Source organism: Leptosomus discolor, chromosome 1 (assembly GCF_034619465.1).
Source record: "Leptosomus discolor isolate bLepDis1 chromosome 1, bLepDis1.hap2, whole genome shotgun sequence".
NCBI classification, from domain to species: Eukaryota; Metazoa; Chordata; class Aves; order Leptosomiformes; family Leptosomidae; genus Leptosomus; species Leptosomus discolor.
The window spans coordinates 126,184,713-126,201,763 of NC_141391.1; the positions used below are offsets into that span (position 1 = coordinate 126,184,713).

General features: G+C 41.3%; 1 protein-coding gene across 4 annotated transcripts; it reads left to right on the forward strand.

Annotated features, from left to right (window-relative positions):
• The first annotated feature begins 379 nt into the window (after positions 1 to 379).
• On the forward strand, positions 380 to 11,758 carry SLC35A5 (solute carrier family 35 member A5). 4 transcript variants are annotated; one of them, XM_086464006.1, is made up of 7 exons: positions 380 to 401; positions 1,526 to 1,678; positions 2,471 to 2,569; positions 4,215 to 4,348; positions 7,366 to 7,433; positions 8,721 to 9,516; positions 10,687 to 11,758. In XM_086464006.1, exons 2-7 carry the CDS (start codon positions 1,549 to 1,551, stop codon positions 10,753 to 10,755), a joined length of 1,296 nt encoding a protein of 431 aa, XP_086320132.1. In that variant the 5' UTR covers positions 380 to 401; positions 1,526 to 1,548; the 3' UTR covers positions 10,756 to 11,758. The 4 variants fall into 4 exon arrangements, with proteins under 4 accessions (XP_086320132.1, XP_086320125.1, XP_086320142.1 ...); XM_086463999.1 differs by lacking the exon at positions 380 to 401 and adding an exon at positions 962 to 1,097; XM_086464016.1 differs by lacking the exon at positions 380 to 401 and adding an exon at positions 2,834 to 2,836 and having other exon boundaries at positions 1,516 to 1,678.
• The last annotated feature ends 5,293 nt before the right edge of the window (positions 11,759 to 17,051 follow it).

Consider the following 17,051-nt stretch of genomic DNA (forward strand, 5'->3'; position numbering starts at 1 on the left):
CAATGCGCCTGCGCGGGAGCGGGCCGGGGGCAACGCAACGCCCGCCGGCGCCGCAGATGCCTCGCCCCCCCCCCCCGTCTGCGCGCGCAAGGGGGGGAGGGCGGAGAGGGGCGGGATAGGAAGCGGATATCTCGTCGCGCGCATTCGCGCGCACGCTCGCCGTCTATGGGAAAGGGCGGGGGCGGCCCACGTAGCTGAGGGGACGTGCGCGGGCGAGAGCTGGGGCGGTGCCCGGTTCACCGCGGTCACGTGACCGGAGCGGCGGCCGTTGCGTGGGCTGTTGTCAAAGAGAATGAGGGCGCGCGCGCCCGTGCAGGGAGGCGGCGCGGGGAGAACAGGCAGGCAGGGGGCGCGCGCTGCGGGGCGGGAGGGCTCCGCCCCGCCCCGCCCCGCCCCGCCAGGTGAGGCCGGTGGGTGTGGGGCGGGGCGGGAGCCTGGCAGCGCCCCCGGTTGCGGCGCCGCGGGGGGCTTTGTGCGGGACGCTGAGGAGCTGGCCGTGTGCCCGCGGGCCTGGCGGGAGGCCGGAAAGCCTGGTGCTGGGCGCTGGGGGCGTGCAGCGGGGGTGAGGGGGAGCGCGGTGCCCGGGGTGCTTGGCCGCTGCCGCCTCGGAGCCCGCCTCACCCGCTGCGGCCGCGCTCCTGGCTGCGGCCGGGCGTGGACCTGAGGCAGCGACGTGGCAGCCGGCGGCCAGCGGAGCCAGGCGAGTGTTCTTTCAGCGCGGGGGAGCGCTCGGCGGCGCCTACCGGCTGCGTTCTCGCCACCGCTGCGAGGTGGGTGTTCGCCCCGGGCCCGGTTTGAAGCCGATCTCCTGGCTGCGCCCCGGCTGGCCCCGCGGGCGGTGGAACGGCGCGTTAAAAGGATGTTGCAGCCGTTAACGGGCGTCCCGCCTGCATCCGGCCCCAAGGGGCTCTCCCTCTCTTCCCCCGGCACAGAGGCCGGTGCTGGCCGTCTGCTGGTTGTTTTTTCAGACCTGGGGGCCCGTTAACGGATCGGCCGAGTAACGGCAGCGCTGGGGACGGAGGAGGCGGGTACAGCTCGGGCGCTGCCTCCAGCTGTCCGTGTTCCTCCCCTGCCTCCTGGGCACAAGCCGGTGCTGAGTAAGTGCCAGGTCATCCCTGAGGTGTTGCTCCTGCTCCACAGCTGTAAAACTTTACCTTGCTGGAAGTGGGAACAAGAGCACTTTTAAAAATATTAAAGAAAAATAAACATGTCATTTATTTAATCTTTTTAGCTAATCGGTATTTAGCTGATAAATATTCTGACAGACTGGCCTCTTTGTGCCACCTTCAGCATCACTGTGTATATACATTGTATATCCCCCTTTGCTGGTCTTCATAGCATATTCTTCTCTCTCATTTTATTATTTTTTTTTTAATAAAAAGGAAAAAGAACTGTAGAATGAGATCATGGCTTGTGATATAAGCATCTTTGTATAAACTAACACAAAGCAGTCAAATACACACATTTCACCTTGTTTAACTCTGGAAGTATAATTTATAGAGTATTTTCATTTTGCCATCTGAAGGGCATTGACAGCAAGACAGCAGAATGAAGACCAAGTGCTGTAGTCGATCCGCGTTTTGCTCCAAGACCACCATCTATACCTTTCTGCTTGGCGGAGTGTTTATTGCGCTGGGCTCGAGTCGAATCCTCCTGATGAAGTATTCTGCCAATGAAGGTGCTGTTGGGCAATAAACGTACCGCAAATAAGAAAAGAGTTGACGTTTGGGGTAAAAAGGGTACCTGGAAGCCTAGTTCTCCACCTGCAGAGTTCTTAGCATAACCATTCTATTGTATAAATAATGACGTGTATTTCTGTACTGGAAAACTTCTGTGTAGTCACTGGTCTGACATAAAGTGATAATTTGAGTTGGAAGGTCTATGATCTATATGGAGATTTGCCCTTAAAAGATGAGGCAACGAGTTGCTTTATAGGTGATTTTCAAAGACTAAATTGTTGTGTAAGCACTCTCAGTAGTACATGACTGAAATACTTGTCTTGCAACAGGCTTAGGAGAAAAGTGGTATCATAGTGGGCGTGCTGTAACTGGCTATATTGCTGCTTCTCCTTGTGCCAAGTATTGGCAAAGTACGCCAAGAAAGAAAAGATACAGGCCTCGAAGAAGGTGGTGCCATTTTTGTGAGGTGGAAAAAATAGCATATTGCTATTTGGGGAAAACATTCCCATTTTAATTTTTTTTTTAAAACAGGGATGTTCTTGAGTTCTTCCAAAAAGTTCTGCTGTAAACTGGGACCAAATGAGGAAAGATTTCAATCCAGAAAGGACGTTCAGGAAGTTGTATATCATAAAAATTGGAATATTTATAATGAAAGTGCTGACATAGCCTTTTTTATTTATAGAAAGTAGCTAAAATTCTGACTGAAGAGGTTGAAATAGTTTCTTGCTCTAATTATGAATGCAGGAGACAGAATCTGATTGTGTACTCTTATGATTTGCTGAATCCCACAGATAACAAATACGATTACCTTCCTACAACAGTGAACATATGTTCTGAAGTAGTAAAGCTGGTCCTGTGTGTGGTGTTGGCAGTATGGGTTAAGAAAAAAGGTAAGTACCTAAGTTTAAAATAGCTAAAATGTGCGGCCTTTCTAAGATTTGCTGTACTTCATATCCCTTTTATGTTGCTTTTTTAAAAAATGATAGATTCACATGTAGTAGTATGGAGCAAATCCTGCTAGTAAGGTTTGCTGGAATTGTATCTTCCATGCAGAATTATAACTATACTTTTATAACTCTACATTGTGTTGTAAATTCAGGTGTTCTTGAGTTGTGTGTATGGTAGTTGAAAAGGGGACAGGTAGTTTGAATTAGAAAGTGTCATGAAAACACAGTCTTAACATTTTCAGAATTTTAACATGGTGTCATGCTGGGATGATGTGAGTCACCTCACTCTGAAGTCATGACTGAACAGAAACTTATAAATTGCACTAACTCAAGGATTAGCCTTTACGTTCTGTTGTTCTGACTGCTTTCATTTAAAAGCACCACCACCTTTCACTGAAGAGGCTGTGTTGTATGTGTAGTGGTATTTGAGTCAGAAGCAACATATCAATGTTATAATTCAGGGTAGCTTTGTTGTGAAGACATGTCTTGGGGCTGCTGTTCAGAAAAAGTTACGTCAGGCTTCACCAGCTGCTGGTTTTGCATTGAAGGTTATTTTTCTTTTTTCTTTCTTGGCTTTTCTGTCCTGATATAAAAAGGATGAGAGGTCAACTTCATAGCATTTTGAAATGGTAGAGAACAGATGTTTAAATTGGAAGAGGGTGTCAGGCACCAGAGACTCATCTTAAATTGAACTGCTGGTTTTGTCTGCTTCTCCCATTTAACGGTGCTGATGAAATTTTTACCTCCACCATTTAGTACAGACATACCCAAGACAGTAAATACATTCAGTCAGTGTTTGCTGTCATTGTCTACTGCTGATTACACATTTTCTGGTTTTCCTTCTTTTCTTTTTTTCTTCCAGATGTCTTGAGTTTTGCTGAACTCAAAGTGTGGGTGGTTCAGAAGAGGATTAAATAACATTGTATAGTCTTAAATCTGTGCTGACAAAGTACTTATGTCACCAGCTCTAGAGTAGTCTAAGGTTTACCATAGTTTTCCTCCTAAAGTGTGTGTCCTGAATACCTAAGTGGATGTCATTCTTTGTGCCTTATCCATCCGTCCTTCCTTCCTTCCTTCTTCCTATATGTTCTCATGTGCTGTGGGCTACAGAGTTCTGGTTTATTTTGTATTTCTGACATTACTGGCTGTCTTTTGGGTGCTATATGAATAGATCCACTGTCTGTGTCATCGTTTCAGTTCTAGATTTGATTGATAATTACCAGAAAATCATACCCACTAATGATGTCACTATTGTGTGCAGACTTTGGGGTGCTTTTTGTCTTTCAAAGAATGGTTGATGATTGAACTTTTGCTCCCAGTGGACAAATACTCTGATGAGGGTAACAGATTCCGTGATGTTTTGTCTGTTGAAGCAAGGAGGTGAATGCCTGGAGACACAGGATTGCTGCTCTAGCTATGTGTTCTGCCCAGGATCTGTCCTTTATGTTGCCAGAGGGCTGTGGTACCTTAGTTTTTTTCAATCCAACAGTGTTCCTGAAAACAGAACAGTGGTACCCGTTCTCTTATAAGGGAATGGGCTTTTGAAAATAAGAAGGATGTCTTTCTTACTGATTCCTTTTCCTTCCAGAAGGTTGTTTGGATCATCCCTTTGAATGTCTTTCCTGGAAGAATTTTTGTAATTCCATGAAATGGTCAATTCCTGCCTTTCTTTACTTTTTGGATAACTTGATTGTCTTCTACGTACTGTCCTACCTCCAGCCAGTAAGTATGCATATGCTGAGTAAAGTATCTTCCAGTGTCTTAGTGGTAGGTGACATTGCCCTTGGACTATCTGCAGTTGAAATGCTGGCAAGGCAAGATTTGCAGGTAAAAGAATGATCTGTTACCTGACCAGCTAGACCTTCCCGTTCTCTTGCCCACTGGTCAGTGTTACACAGCTCTCAGTAGGGGAGAGTCTCTGGGTGTTTTCTCCATCCAAAGTGATTTAGAAATAGGCTGAATTGCTTAACTACTAGGCAGGTTTTCGGTGCTTTCCCTCCTTTGGTTTCCTCAACTCTATATTTTTCTTTCAATGCATTTGCTCCTCTTGCTAGTATTTGAGCTGCACTTTTCTGTGCAGCTTCTACCACTTTATTTATGTGACTTCACATGATGACTTGTTTTCTTTCCTCACTGACTCCAAAGAAAAGTAAGTAAATGTCATCCCACAAAGGGAGTAGGTGTAACGGGAACTGAGAAGGGGAGGGAGAAAACTGTTTGACTCTTTATTTTTTGCATTTCTTTATCAGTTGTGTCTAAGCACAAAATTTATTTGGTATTTTCTTCTAGCTACCTTCATCTTTTTGCATGAATCTACGTACGCTCAGGAAATAGTACAATTTTTGCACTTTCTTTTATTTTTCTGCTAGGATACTTTTTTGTTCAGAATCTGTGTTTGAAGTTAGATGGAAACAGGTGTTTAGTGCTTGCTATAAAATATGATGGCAGCCCCTGTTTGGCATTAAAAATAAGTATAAATGTTTCTGTTCTGTCTCTTTCAGAATTTCTCTTTAAAATGTTGTCCTTCTAGGTGTACAGTTCTGTCAGGGACAGACCAAAGTCTAGAATAGGACCTGACTGCGAAAATCTAATTAAAATCAAGTTGGATGTCTTGAAATAACGTGCATGGGTGCTTGGTTCTGTGGTTTGTTGTGTGTGGTATTTTGGTGGTGAGTTGTTTTGTTTGGTGGGGGTTTTTTTGTTTTGTTTTGTTTTGTTTTTTTACTCAGGAAGGAAATTCCATTATAATATTTGTAATAGCAAAGCCTGATGTTTAGAAGGTTACATAAATACTGTTACTTTCTTAAGCAATTCATTTTGGCTCAGTTAAGGACATCTTTTGTAATATGCACAGCTTTTATATTTTACATCCCCTCCCCCAGACACCTCGTCTCTCTTTCCTCAGAACATGTGCTCTAAGATTCCTCTTTTTCAGAACTCCTAGTGTCTTATACCTTTTAACTGAATATACTTTATGAGGGTTAGCTGAAATTGTAACGTTATCATGGTAATCGAGTATTAAAATCACTAACTAAATACCTGTAAGATAGACTACCTTGACAGTGTACAAGACTGAAAGTGAAAAGATGAAGGCAGGATGCTTGAAAGAAGGAAGCCATACCTGACTGAACTTGGTTTCATGTGACTTTAAAAACTTAAGTGGTACCTAGGTGAGCAGTTGCTTGAAGTACGGAGTTGCTTTGGTGAGGTTTTTTTGTTTGAAGCTTCGGCTGTAACTATGAATACTCTTTAGTGGCTAAGATTTCCTAGTGATAAGACTTGTTTTTTATAGACTTTGTGACGTAGAAGTTAGTGGTGTGGTGATCTTTGGCATATTTTTTTCTTATTCCTTCTCATCTAGAACAGAGGTCTCTTGAGACCTCAGAGAACAAGGCAACTCAAAATTAATTCCTTGTAACTATCTTGCTATAGATTTTGATCATACTATGTTACCAGAGATGTTGGATGGGGGCTTTGACTGTAAAGCAAAACCGGAGTACACATGGAACACTTGTACATTTTGCATCAAGGCTCTTTTTTTCTGGAGTGCTCTCTGCCATATTCACTTGTGTATTCAATATTTTTCTCATCCCACAGTGTTGACCTGACATGAATATTTATTGAGTGATAATCTTGCAAAGCAGAAAGTCTATCTGGGGTTTCTTAGGCAGATGCCTCATGTGTCAGCCTTCAGCTTACTTGAGACCCTGTGTCATGCTGTTTCCTGAGATTTATTATTCATCAGGTAGTATTTTGGAGTGGAGTGGAACTAAGGTAATTAGAAAAGGGCCTGTGCTTTTCCTGTGGTAAATGAAAAAGGTTCTGCTGTTGCAGAATTGGGAATGTCAAAATGCAGATTAGAAAGTTCAGGATGAGGTCTGTGTTTTGCACTTCTGAATCCATATATGTTTTTGTGTAATTTTGTCTAAAAAAGTGACCTCACTCTGAGGCTGAATTGGAGGAAAGAGTTCAGGTGTCTAGATTTTTGTACATGTACTGATACACAGGGCAGTCCTGAATAGCACACAATTTGGGACATTTGGGACAAGGAGGTTGCAGCTTGGGATTATGGTCATGGATTAGGGCAATGTCATTATTATATTGTTCCCAAATTGGACAGGAACTTTAGAGTTGTCTTCAGTTGTACTTTGAAATAAGTGAATTTTTTAGTACAGCTGCAGTCTTGAAAATTCAAGCTGAGCAGTTCATTACCTTTGATAGATGATACAGCAAGTGCACTTGACTTGCAAGAAGTTTTTTTCCACAACTGCCTTGTCCAAGCCTGGCATTTCATGAATGCTGCAAGCTGGCACCGCAGACAGAAGCAGCCTCAACCATTCCCTCTTCTTTTCCTCTTTTCATTTTGGAGCAACTTCCTCCTTTGTGCTGACAACTGTTTTTGCAGCTGACTGGTCGGCCTGGCTGGGGAACTGATCTGACAGAAAACTAAACCATATTCTTTTTTGTTAAGTAAGTTTTCTGCTGGAATGGTTTCCTCACATCTTTGGTTCAGTACAGCTTTCCCCACTACAGTGGAACTTAGGCTCTGTGGTTTGCTTGAGATTTTTGAAATGGGACTCAAATGTCATTTTAGGGATGTGTTATTCTGCCACATGGGTAAGGAAGAAAATTCAGTACCAGGATGATGCCTTTCACTCTGGCACCTTGCAGAAAGGCAAGCAGTTGAAGTTGGTGGGCTTTTGACGTATAAAACTTTGTTCCCCTTCTTCTCTTTTTAGGCAATGGCTGTACTCTTCTCAAATTTTGTCATTATAACAACAGCCCTTCTCTTCAGGATAGTGTTGAAGTAAGTAGTATTTACTAAAGTACATTAAATTTTGTATCTTCCTAGCCTTGGTGAAGAAGTTAAGCTATGTTCTGTCTCTTTGTCTGATGGGAACAGTAATTCTCTTCTCTTGTGGCTATACCAACTTGGAGAGGTGGGTTTGTTTTCTATATCTGAAGGTGTAGGAAATAATGGCTTATTTAGAGTCCCTACATATCTCTACATATATGGTCAACTGTAAGAGAAAACAACTGAAATCATGATTATATAGGTATTGGGTGGTCAGAATGAAGGTTTGGGTACTTTCATTTGTACATTAAATCTCATATTTCATGATTAGTAGTACTTCTTTCTAGTCTGTTGTAATTCTCAATTTAATGTAAATGTAATCTAACAAGAGGGGATGAGATATGTAGGAGTGAAAGGTAGAGGTGCCTTTGGTAATATTGTGCCAGCCCTGATGTGTTTCTGATCAATTGCACAGTATGTTTTAAAAAGTAATTGTATGTCCCTTCTTCATTTTTCATGTGACAAAAGCCAGACTGTCCTATGTGTTCCATTGTGCCTGATCCGTGCTTTTTATGGTGCAATTTAGATTCAGAAGAGACTGACAGGAAAACGGATATTAACTGCACACTCTAATCAGAAACGTGCAGCAAAGGTGCATTTTCCACAGGTGTTAGTGTACCAAAACAGTGTCTGATAGTCTGACTTGAAATGCTTTTTCTCAGTTGTTTAGTTTTATGTCCCTTGTGATGTCACAGTTTACTTAATCTTCCAAATTTCTGGTTTTACCCAAGATAAACAGGCTTTGCTTGAGTGAAAAAATAGTATAAATAGTTTTATAAATTACGTTCATAGATTTATATGATTTACCATCATAAAATACTGGAGAAAGGGCAGAAAATCACAGGGGAAAAGTGAAATGTGCTGAAAGTTTGCCAAAGAGGATAATGATTTGAATATCTGTGATTTCTTTTTATCCATCAGACCTATGTTCCCTTGGAGACAACAGTTGCTTTTAACTTGGCAGGCAGTCAGTGTCTAGAACTAACTTGATCTTGAAAGGCTTTCCTTAAATTCTCTCTGCAGAATACTCCATTTTGGATTTCTGTGATTGCCAGGCTGGGCCCCCCTTGCCATAGAAAAGTGTGCTGTGTTTTGGAATTTTACTGTCAGTTCTGAAAAGCCAAGATTTTTCTATGTGTCTGTCTCTGCCTTGTCTGTGGCATTATGTGTTTTATAGGACTTGTTCTCCAGTCACTTAATTTGTTTCTAAAGTTGCTGGGTTTTTTTGTCTACTCCTAGGCGAAAACTCTCTTGGGTACAATGGGCATCTCTGGTGATTTTATTCCTGTCCATCGTTGCCCTGACTCTAGGAAGTGGAGGCCATCAGCAAAGCTTGGCTGCACACGGATTCCATCACAATATGTTTTTTAGTCCATCTAACAACTGCCTTCTCTATGCTGGACCCGAGGAAGCATGCCTGGAAAAGGACAACTGCGTAGCACCAAGTTTCCTTCCGAGCTTTCAGTGGAATGTCACTAGTACCATGGCAGGAGCATTGAAACCTCTTCGCCTCAGCCTGGGCCATCTGCTTATTCTAGTGCAGTGTTTCATTTCTGCCCTGGCTAACATCTACAACGAAAAGATCTTGAAAGACGGGGATCAGCTTGGTGAAAGTATCTTCGTGCAGAACAGCAAGCTCTATGCCTTTGGTGTGCTGTTCAATGGGCTTATGCTGGGGCTGCGGGCCAAGGACCGGAGGCAGATAGAGAATTGTGGCTTCTTTTATGGCCACAACGTCTTCTCAGTGGCTCTCATATTTGTCACAGCTTTCCTGGGGCTGTCTGTAGCCTTCATCTTGAAGTTCCGAGACAATATGTTCCATGTTATGACTGCTCAGATCACCACTGTCATCATCACCACTGTCTCTTTCATCATCTTTGACTTCAGGCCTTCTCTAGAGTTCTTTTTGGAAGCTCCTGTAGTGCTGCTTTCCATATTCATCTATAATGCCAGTAAACCAAGAGGCCTGGAATATGCCACTCTGCGGGAGAGGGGCAAACTTGTCAAAGGAGATGCGTGGGAGAGGTCAAGTGGGGTAAGGCTTTTCATAATTTGTCTCTTCAGGTTTCTCTTTTGTTTTGCCTCCATTTATACTGTGCAATGTTTGGAAGATTCATTTTGCATGTGACCAGACTCATCCCTCAACTTGAAACACAAAACCTCCTCAGTATTTCTTAAAATCCTTTAAATTGATTTGGTATTGCTTTGCATATTCCACTTTTTCGATTCATGAAGCCTAGGTAAGCATTGCTTTCCTGCTGTGACCATAGACAGTCCGGTGAGCAACTTTAGCTTTGTACAAATCCTTTCTGGAAACCTTTATAACCAAAATATTTTACTGGCCCTAGGCATCCAGAAATTAGAATGGATGCCTGGGAAATAGTTGTACTTAAGTAGAACTGATAAATCTGTGTAGCTGAGCCCACATCATGAAGAAGTTAATGTATTTGATGTTAAGATTCTTTCTACCTTAATAGTCAAGGATATCTGAAGACAAAAAGGTAATGTTTAAGTATGGAGTTCTAACATGGTTATTTTGTTACAAAACATTTCCTCCAGGCCTGTTAGTGGGTTTTGGTCTAGTTTGAATATTAATCTAGTTAACTAGAACATGGCAGGGAGGGCTTGCTCTTAGATATGTCACTCAATTGAGCTGAGCAGTCAAAGGGGAAAGGGTTAATGTCTGTGTATTTTTAGTCTGCGTGTACAGATGTGTAACACGCGTTGCAACCAGCAGAGAGTGCTGTCTCCATTTAAATCTAAGAAACATTGAACTTGGAAGAGATGTTTTCCAGAAACTCTGCATGGTGCCTTTTTAGGTTGTTGTTTAACAAGCAGTAAGTAACACAAAGACGTATATTTTTGGTATACCAGACGTTATCTTATTTTAGCACTTTCAATTAGGGAGCTCTGGTAAAAACAAATAGCACTACGTGAGCAGGCTTCCTGATGAAAGAAGGGCCTACAAGCTATTTTAGGGAGTGAGTCACTGAAAAGTGTTAAAGACACAGGGGCTGTTTTTTATGAGCATGTACATCCTAGAACAAGATTATTACACGCTGGTAAGAGATTTAAGTTACAGGGCCTTGCTTTTGTGTAAGTGATGCCTTCAAAATAAACTTTACTTTTTTTTTTTTTTATTTTTGGTATTAATAACAAGATAACTTTTGCTCACATTGTTCTCTTTTGCTTCTGGTTCCTGTAGGATGGAGAAGAATTTGAGAGATTGAACAAACCAAGCAGTGACATTGATACAGATGAAGATTCCCTCTAGCATGAGGCTGGCTCAAAAGAGTGCTATTACTTACAGTGAGGGAATGTTAATGTTTTATTAACATAGAGAAGGGTCATTTTTCCCCACTTGCAGAGCAATTGTGACTGTTTTGCGGCTGGATTTCAGAGGTGGATGAGGAAAACATTCAAGCCATATATATGGAGAGCTGTATTCACTCTTCTTATCCATGTAAATCAGGAGTTCAAAATCTGCTGAAAGTCACAAAATTTGTAACTGCTGCAAACAAGAAAAGGCTTGGACCCTGGACTCAGTGGTCTCGAGTGACGTGCTACATTGTGGAAAGCAGTCCTGGCCTCTAACCATATGTCTTTCACCACTTTGGTTGACTGTCACTGCAACTTCCTGTATGAATTCCTTGGTTAGCAAAGCGGAGATGAAGCTGTTTTCCACCTTGCAGAAGTGATATGAGCGTTGATTAATGTTTTTGCTGCATCTTGCAATGTACAAATGCTCCAGTAAGTTTTCTTTTCAGGAATTGAGGTATTACTGGTAACTTCATAAATAATGAGGCATGTTGACTGTTTTATTGTATTTTGGCAATTCAGATTGACACATCCCTAGCTGAGTAAAGGAGTCCCTCTGAACCAACCTCATCAAACTTTCACTTGAAAATGTATAATAAATCAAATAATTTGGGTTAAGGGTGTGTTGATCCATCAAACAGGCAGATCTGTAGAGTGTGATTAGAGTTTGAATGGTCTTAATTCTGTCTTCATCCCTGTTTTTACATCAGTGTAACTCTGTACTGACTCCTGTGGAGTCCTATCTTTCTGATTCTCTCTGATGTGACTGAGAGAACAGATTTCACTGTCTTCAGCCACTAGTTCTGCTCACGTTTTCAGTGTGAGACTTGTGTGCCTGTCTCCCAGTGCCTGGGGAAATGGAAGTCTGGAATGCCTTTGTAGCAGATAGTGAATTTTACGTGCAACTTACGTGGCCTAACTTCAAAAGAGCTTGAATAAAACAAGTGTGTTACACAGTATGAATGCATCATAGAGTCTTTTTTGTGTTTAGAAAGGCTATGTGTAGTGAGAGGCTTGGCTTGCACTGAGGCCAATGTCTGAAAACAAATATTATGCAGCTATAGTGATGCCCTTCAATATCTGAAGCACTGAGCAAGAGGGTGCAGGTGGTAGCATCATTTGGTGTTGCTCCACCCTGTCAGACTGATAAAGTCTTGCATTAATTTTGGAGAGAGAGAGAGAAATCCTTCTGCAGAGTGCCAGGCATAGTGATCTCAGAATTACTGTTGAGGCATCTGCTGGATTGTATTTTGAGTGAGATGAAAAATAGACTCCAAATAATTCAGAGAATTTTAAAAGGGGGAAGGGAATAGGGATGCAAGATAAGAGATTCTTGGTATGTTGCTAAAGCCTCTTCTCTCTGAACAGTGGAAAAGATGTTGGTTTATAATTTCCTCCCTTCAAAACTGTGTCTTTCATAGTTGAAAGATACTGTCAAAAGAATTCTTAAGATAAGCAATGAGTTCAGTGTCAAAGCCTCATACCACAGTGTATAGTAATCAGTTAGTGATGCATTTCTCTGTGGACTGAAGACAGTGGTGCCTTTGTTCCCCTCTGCCACCCTGTTTCCAGGCTCCGTGTATAACAGCTTACTTATGCATACTGTATTGATGGCTCATCGCTGTATTAATTAACATACCTCCTGTCATTGATCCATCAAGACGGGCAGCCCATTTCCATATGTGGCCAATGACTGTCAAGTTATAAACTGAATCTAAAACTATTATTTCTTACTTTTTTACTGGGAGTATTAACTTTTTCTAGAATATATTAAGAATAGCTGCACAAAGTGAAATTACTGTTGTGATTGAAAAATTGTCTACAGCTAATCTCATTGTGCTTATATAGTAGGCCATTTCAACAAAAGGAGTCCTAGTTGTTTGCATCTGTATGGAATGAATAAGAAAGCCTATTTCAATGTGAAGTCCAGAAACATGAATTGGTTTATGATGCCTATTTTGGGAAATGAAACTTCAATGCAAAAAAAAAAAAAAAAAAAAAAAAGCTCAAACTGTTAAAGTCTTAGTTGCAATAAGACAGTTTCTTTTTCCATTACATACAGCTTTGCAATATATACCTGCCTGAGTTCATCATCTTTTTCAATCACAGCTACCAACTTTAGCAGGTATTTCCAAGAAGAGTGAAAGTACTGTTAGCTTTAAATTGCTTTGCATTTACATGAGCAGTAGCTTTTTACATGAACTTTTCCAGAGAGCTTTGCCTTGCATTAAGTCAGAACACAGAAATCAGCCTCATACCTCTAATGACAGAGCATCAAACCAAAGATGAATGTCTTAAAACCCATATGTTTGGCCTTCCTGCCTGAAACATCTGCATTAGGAGAAATGAGATACGGAAATGACTGATCTGCAGATATTATAAAGTGCACTTAGTTCTTGCTTTCAACTCTTGTCCTGCTTAATGATTTTTCCCTCTATAAATTTCACCAATGCTATCATGCTTTACTTATTTGCCAGAATCTTAGATTGCACAAAGACACCAGGTGTATAAGTGTTGATCCAAGCACTTACTTGTGCTGTAGAGTTGGTCCTGTCTAACATACAGAAATCTTTCTGTTCTCTTCAGGTTGGAGGTCTCAGAGACATTCTGTTGGATTGGCCAGGCAGGTTTCTTTTAATAGTGGAAGAGAACTGTATACCCTTTTTTGCAGCAACACAAATGTTAACTGCTGTTTGAAAATGGGAAAGGATTTGCATCAGCTTAGCAATAAAAATTGTGTAAAATAACCCAAGTATAACCATGCAGTTCTGTGCAGCTGTACTATCCATGGCAATAGTCGAATTTAGTGTGTACATGAGATTTGTTAGAGGAAGTGACTGTAAACGATTGTCAACTGGAGAGCAGCCCCGGTTAGCAAGGGGGAACTGTTCTATAGAGTTGCATGTTTCAAATAGATTATGTGAATCCCACTTGAGTAAGTATTTCCACTGTGTGGTTGTTGGGAACCTACTCCATGTTGGGAAAAAAAAAACCTTACCATTTTTTTCCCTCAATTGGCAATAGGGAAGTTTATGAGGAGTTTCAAAGAGCAGCATTAGTTTGGCACATAGTCTTTAATGAATGCATTGGGCAGAGAGCTCTTTCTAAGCTGTGATTTAAAGCCCAGATTCACAAACGTTTGAACTTGATAGCTGCTGAGGGTGTTACGTTCCTTCCTCCAGGTTTGAGAAATAGCTTACAAAACCTCCCAGGAAGAGGGATGTGTTCATGTTTCTCTTGTTTATGACAAGCCAATTAAAGTAATACTTATTTTGATTAATTTCAGCTACTTTGTGAATGTAATGACCGAGCCATGGTGCTTGAAAGATAGCCTGTGGATGAAAACAGCCATCTTGGAGCTGAATCAAATTGCATAAATATGTGTAAGAAAAAGGGGTGGTTTTTTATCATGTGGAATCTTTCCACTAAGGGCTGTAGAAATAGGACCTTAATCTCAGTAAGTCTGTCCTCAGAGTGGTGCTGCAGGGATAGATCCAGTGCTTTGGATTTGGTTTGTATTTTGCAAAATGAAGTCTTAATTCAGAGTATTATAGCTTCTGAATGCTTATAGTCTTCAAGATAACTATATGTTGTTGTTGAAAGGATTTTTTGGCTTGATGTTCCTCTAGGCTTTGCTTTTAGTTTTCCATAGGGAGAGGTAGGTTGCAAAACCAGGATTTTTGAATCCTGGTTAGAAGTTTCTGGTAATTTTGAGCCAGTTTGTAATGACGGTGGAAATTGGCACCAGAATGTAGACTAATACTGAGTCCTCCTCAAATTCTATGAATATTTGGATGTGTAGTTTAGGTTGAGAGCCCATCCCAGTCTCCCTTATAAGTGGACAACTTGTTTGGGGCTATCTTTTTAATGCAACTCCCACTGAATGCCTAGGCTGGGTTTGGTGCTTGCACAACTTAACTTTGAATTCTGGAGAGAGGGGAAACAAAAAGGCAATTCGGATCTGGTGTTGCACTCTTTTGTAGATTAACTGTCTCCTCCTCCTGCTCCGCACAGCACATTCAGTTTCCATGATTTGTAATGTGAGTTTGAAGGGCTTTCATTTAAAGAGTTTGCATGAAAAACAAGATTACAGAAACGTGTAAATGAACACCTGAAATAAAACACCCCGAAGGTGTTTCTCTTTTTGTCTACAGGAGGTGGCTGCTGGTATACTTTCCTCTGCTTTTGCTTCAGCAAATAAAGTTAGGCAGCTGACCCTAATACACTGATGCAATAAGCACTTGTTTTCTAAAACTGAGCTGTGTGACCTCCCATTTTCTTCTAAAAACCTTTCAGTTCTGTGGTTCTTTTTTATAATTTCTCTTTGGGTTGGTTTTTTTTTTTTTTATTTCTTTGTCCACTGCTTTCAACTGTGGAAGTGCTGTAGTTAATGAGATCTTGGAAGCTCTCTGCAGGCAGCAGTCCTCTCAAAATGGTTCTGTCAAATGCCTGTGTTCCCCAACTTAGCTCCGGTCACCTGAGAGAGGTAAGTCGGGAGCTGTACCCTGTGCTGTCTAGACCCTGTGGTACAGAGGACAGCCTGCCTCAGAGGGTGGCCAGGCTTGTGAAGCCAAGGAAGAACTGGCCAGGCCCTGTGACCTCTCCACATCCCTCTGCCTTTCTGACGTTCAGAAGGACAAGCACGGTCTGACCTTTTGTGACTGAGTTTCGAAACAAAGCATCGTTTTGAGTGAACTTGTTGCTTTACCCAATTCTGGTTTTGTCTGGGCCAAAAAAAATTAAGAAAAGGATCAGGAAAATGCTAAAACTCAAACTGTGGGTCATGCTCTGGCCAGCTTAGAGCTGTAGCTTCTCCCTATTCCTGTGCTACTGCTGTGATGGCAAAACCTAGTAAGAGTGCCTTGTTCCATGTAACTATACTTGGCATGTGAACCTGTGTCATGGATTATAAAAAGAAGTGTGACTGGTCAGTCATGCCTTCAACATGAGAAGTGACCACTGTGCCACTATGAAGGCTTGCATGATACCTTAACTTCAGGATATTCTTGAATCTTTCTGTTGGGTCTTTAGTGTGTAGAAATCTAACCCAAATGCTGTTGAAAGTATGTCCATGCCTGCAGTTCCTGCCACTGTTTTCAGTAGAAGTAGGGTGGTGCAACAGGTCCAATGGCCAAAGATACCAGTGAGAAGGGAGAAGAAAACCATTTCAGAAAGTGTGGCAGAAATAGAGCTGGTTTAGTAGCAGATCAAATTGTTCCCAAATAGTTTTATAAACAGTTGAGAATTTTTTTTTTTTTTTATGGAGGAGGATATGACAAGAAGAGGTTAGAAGGAAATTTGAAATTTAGAGCAATAGTTTAATTAAAAACATTATTATAGAGAGCTAGTACAACTCATTTAAAATATACGTGAATGAGAATTTTTTCCTTTTTTTTTCCTGATGAAAATAATGCTTCTCAGTTTTCTGTTTCAGAAAATGCTAACTATGATTGGTGTTTCCATTTAGCTCTCATTAACTTGGATTTAACTGTCAGGTGAGCAGGACATAAGAGAATAGGGACCCCAATTAAAAGAAGAAATGGCCATGCAGCAAGCTTTGTAGTTAAGAACTTTACATTGTATTGTATTGGAGCAAATCCTGCCATAGCCATAAATTCTTATTTTCATTGATAAAGGCAGCTAATTACAATGTTAATGCACTGTAGAAGGGATGCTGCCTTTTTAGACAAGGTACTTCAAAAGGGTTTTATTATTATTATTGTGTTATTATTAAAGAGCCTGCCCCATGCTTCTTTCTTAAATTTTCCTTTTCTGGGAAAGTCCTGAAGTGTGATTCTTTGCATCTCTTCATGAACACAATGCAATCTCACTTTCCAATAAATATACTTATTTTTTTCCTCTTAGAAAAAAAATACTAAAAAGAGCATTACAATATTTGTTGGACAGTTCGTGTCCAGTCCTACAGTAGCGTCCATGGACTGGAGCTGTGGGGGGTTTTTTTGTTTGGTTTTAATACAAATAGCACCTGCTGATGCCCTTTGCTTACAAAGGTTTGAAAATATAATGGAGTCTTTATTGTTTAAAGCTTCAATACTACTGGTTTGAATTGCTTCACTGTAAAGGCTTCTGTGGTTTTGAGAAGGCAAATGACCAAAGTCCCTTGATTGAACAGTGGAAGAACGAGGCATGGATATCTAGGTGGCCTGGGAAGACTTTTTGCAACTGGCCACGTTTTGCTTGGATAGCTATTGGAAGACAGACACGGGGCAGTCAGAGACTAAGTTGCTCTTT

Excerpts from the sequence above, each read along its gene's own strand:
- SLC35A5 (XM_086464016.1), top strand. The coding sequence starts at position 1,549 with ATGAAGACCAAGTGCTGTAGTCGATCCGCGTTTTGCTCCAAGACCACC. Across the intron at positions 1,679-2,470 it reads GAAGTATTCTGCCAATGAAG|ATAACAAATACGATTACCTT; the intron begins GTGCTGTTGGGC and ends TGAATCCCACAG. Across the intron at positions 9,517-10,686 it reads CGTGGGAGAGGTCAAGTGGG|GATGGAGAAGAATTTGAGAG; the intron begins GTAAGGCTTTTC and ends TGGTTCCTGTAG.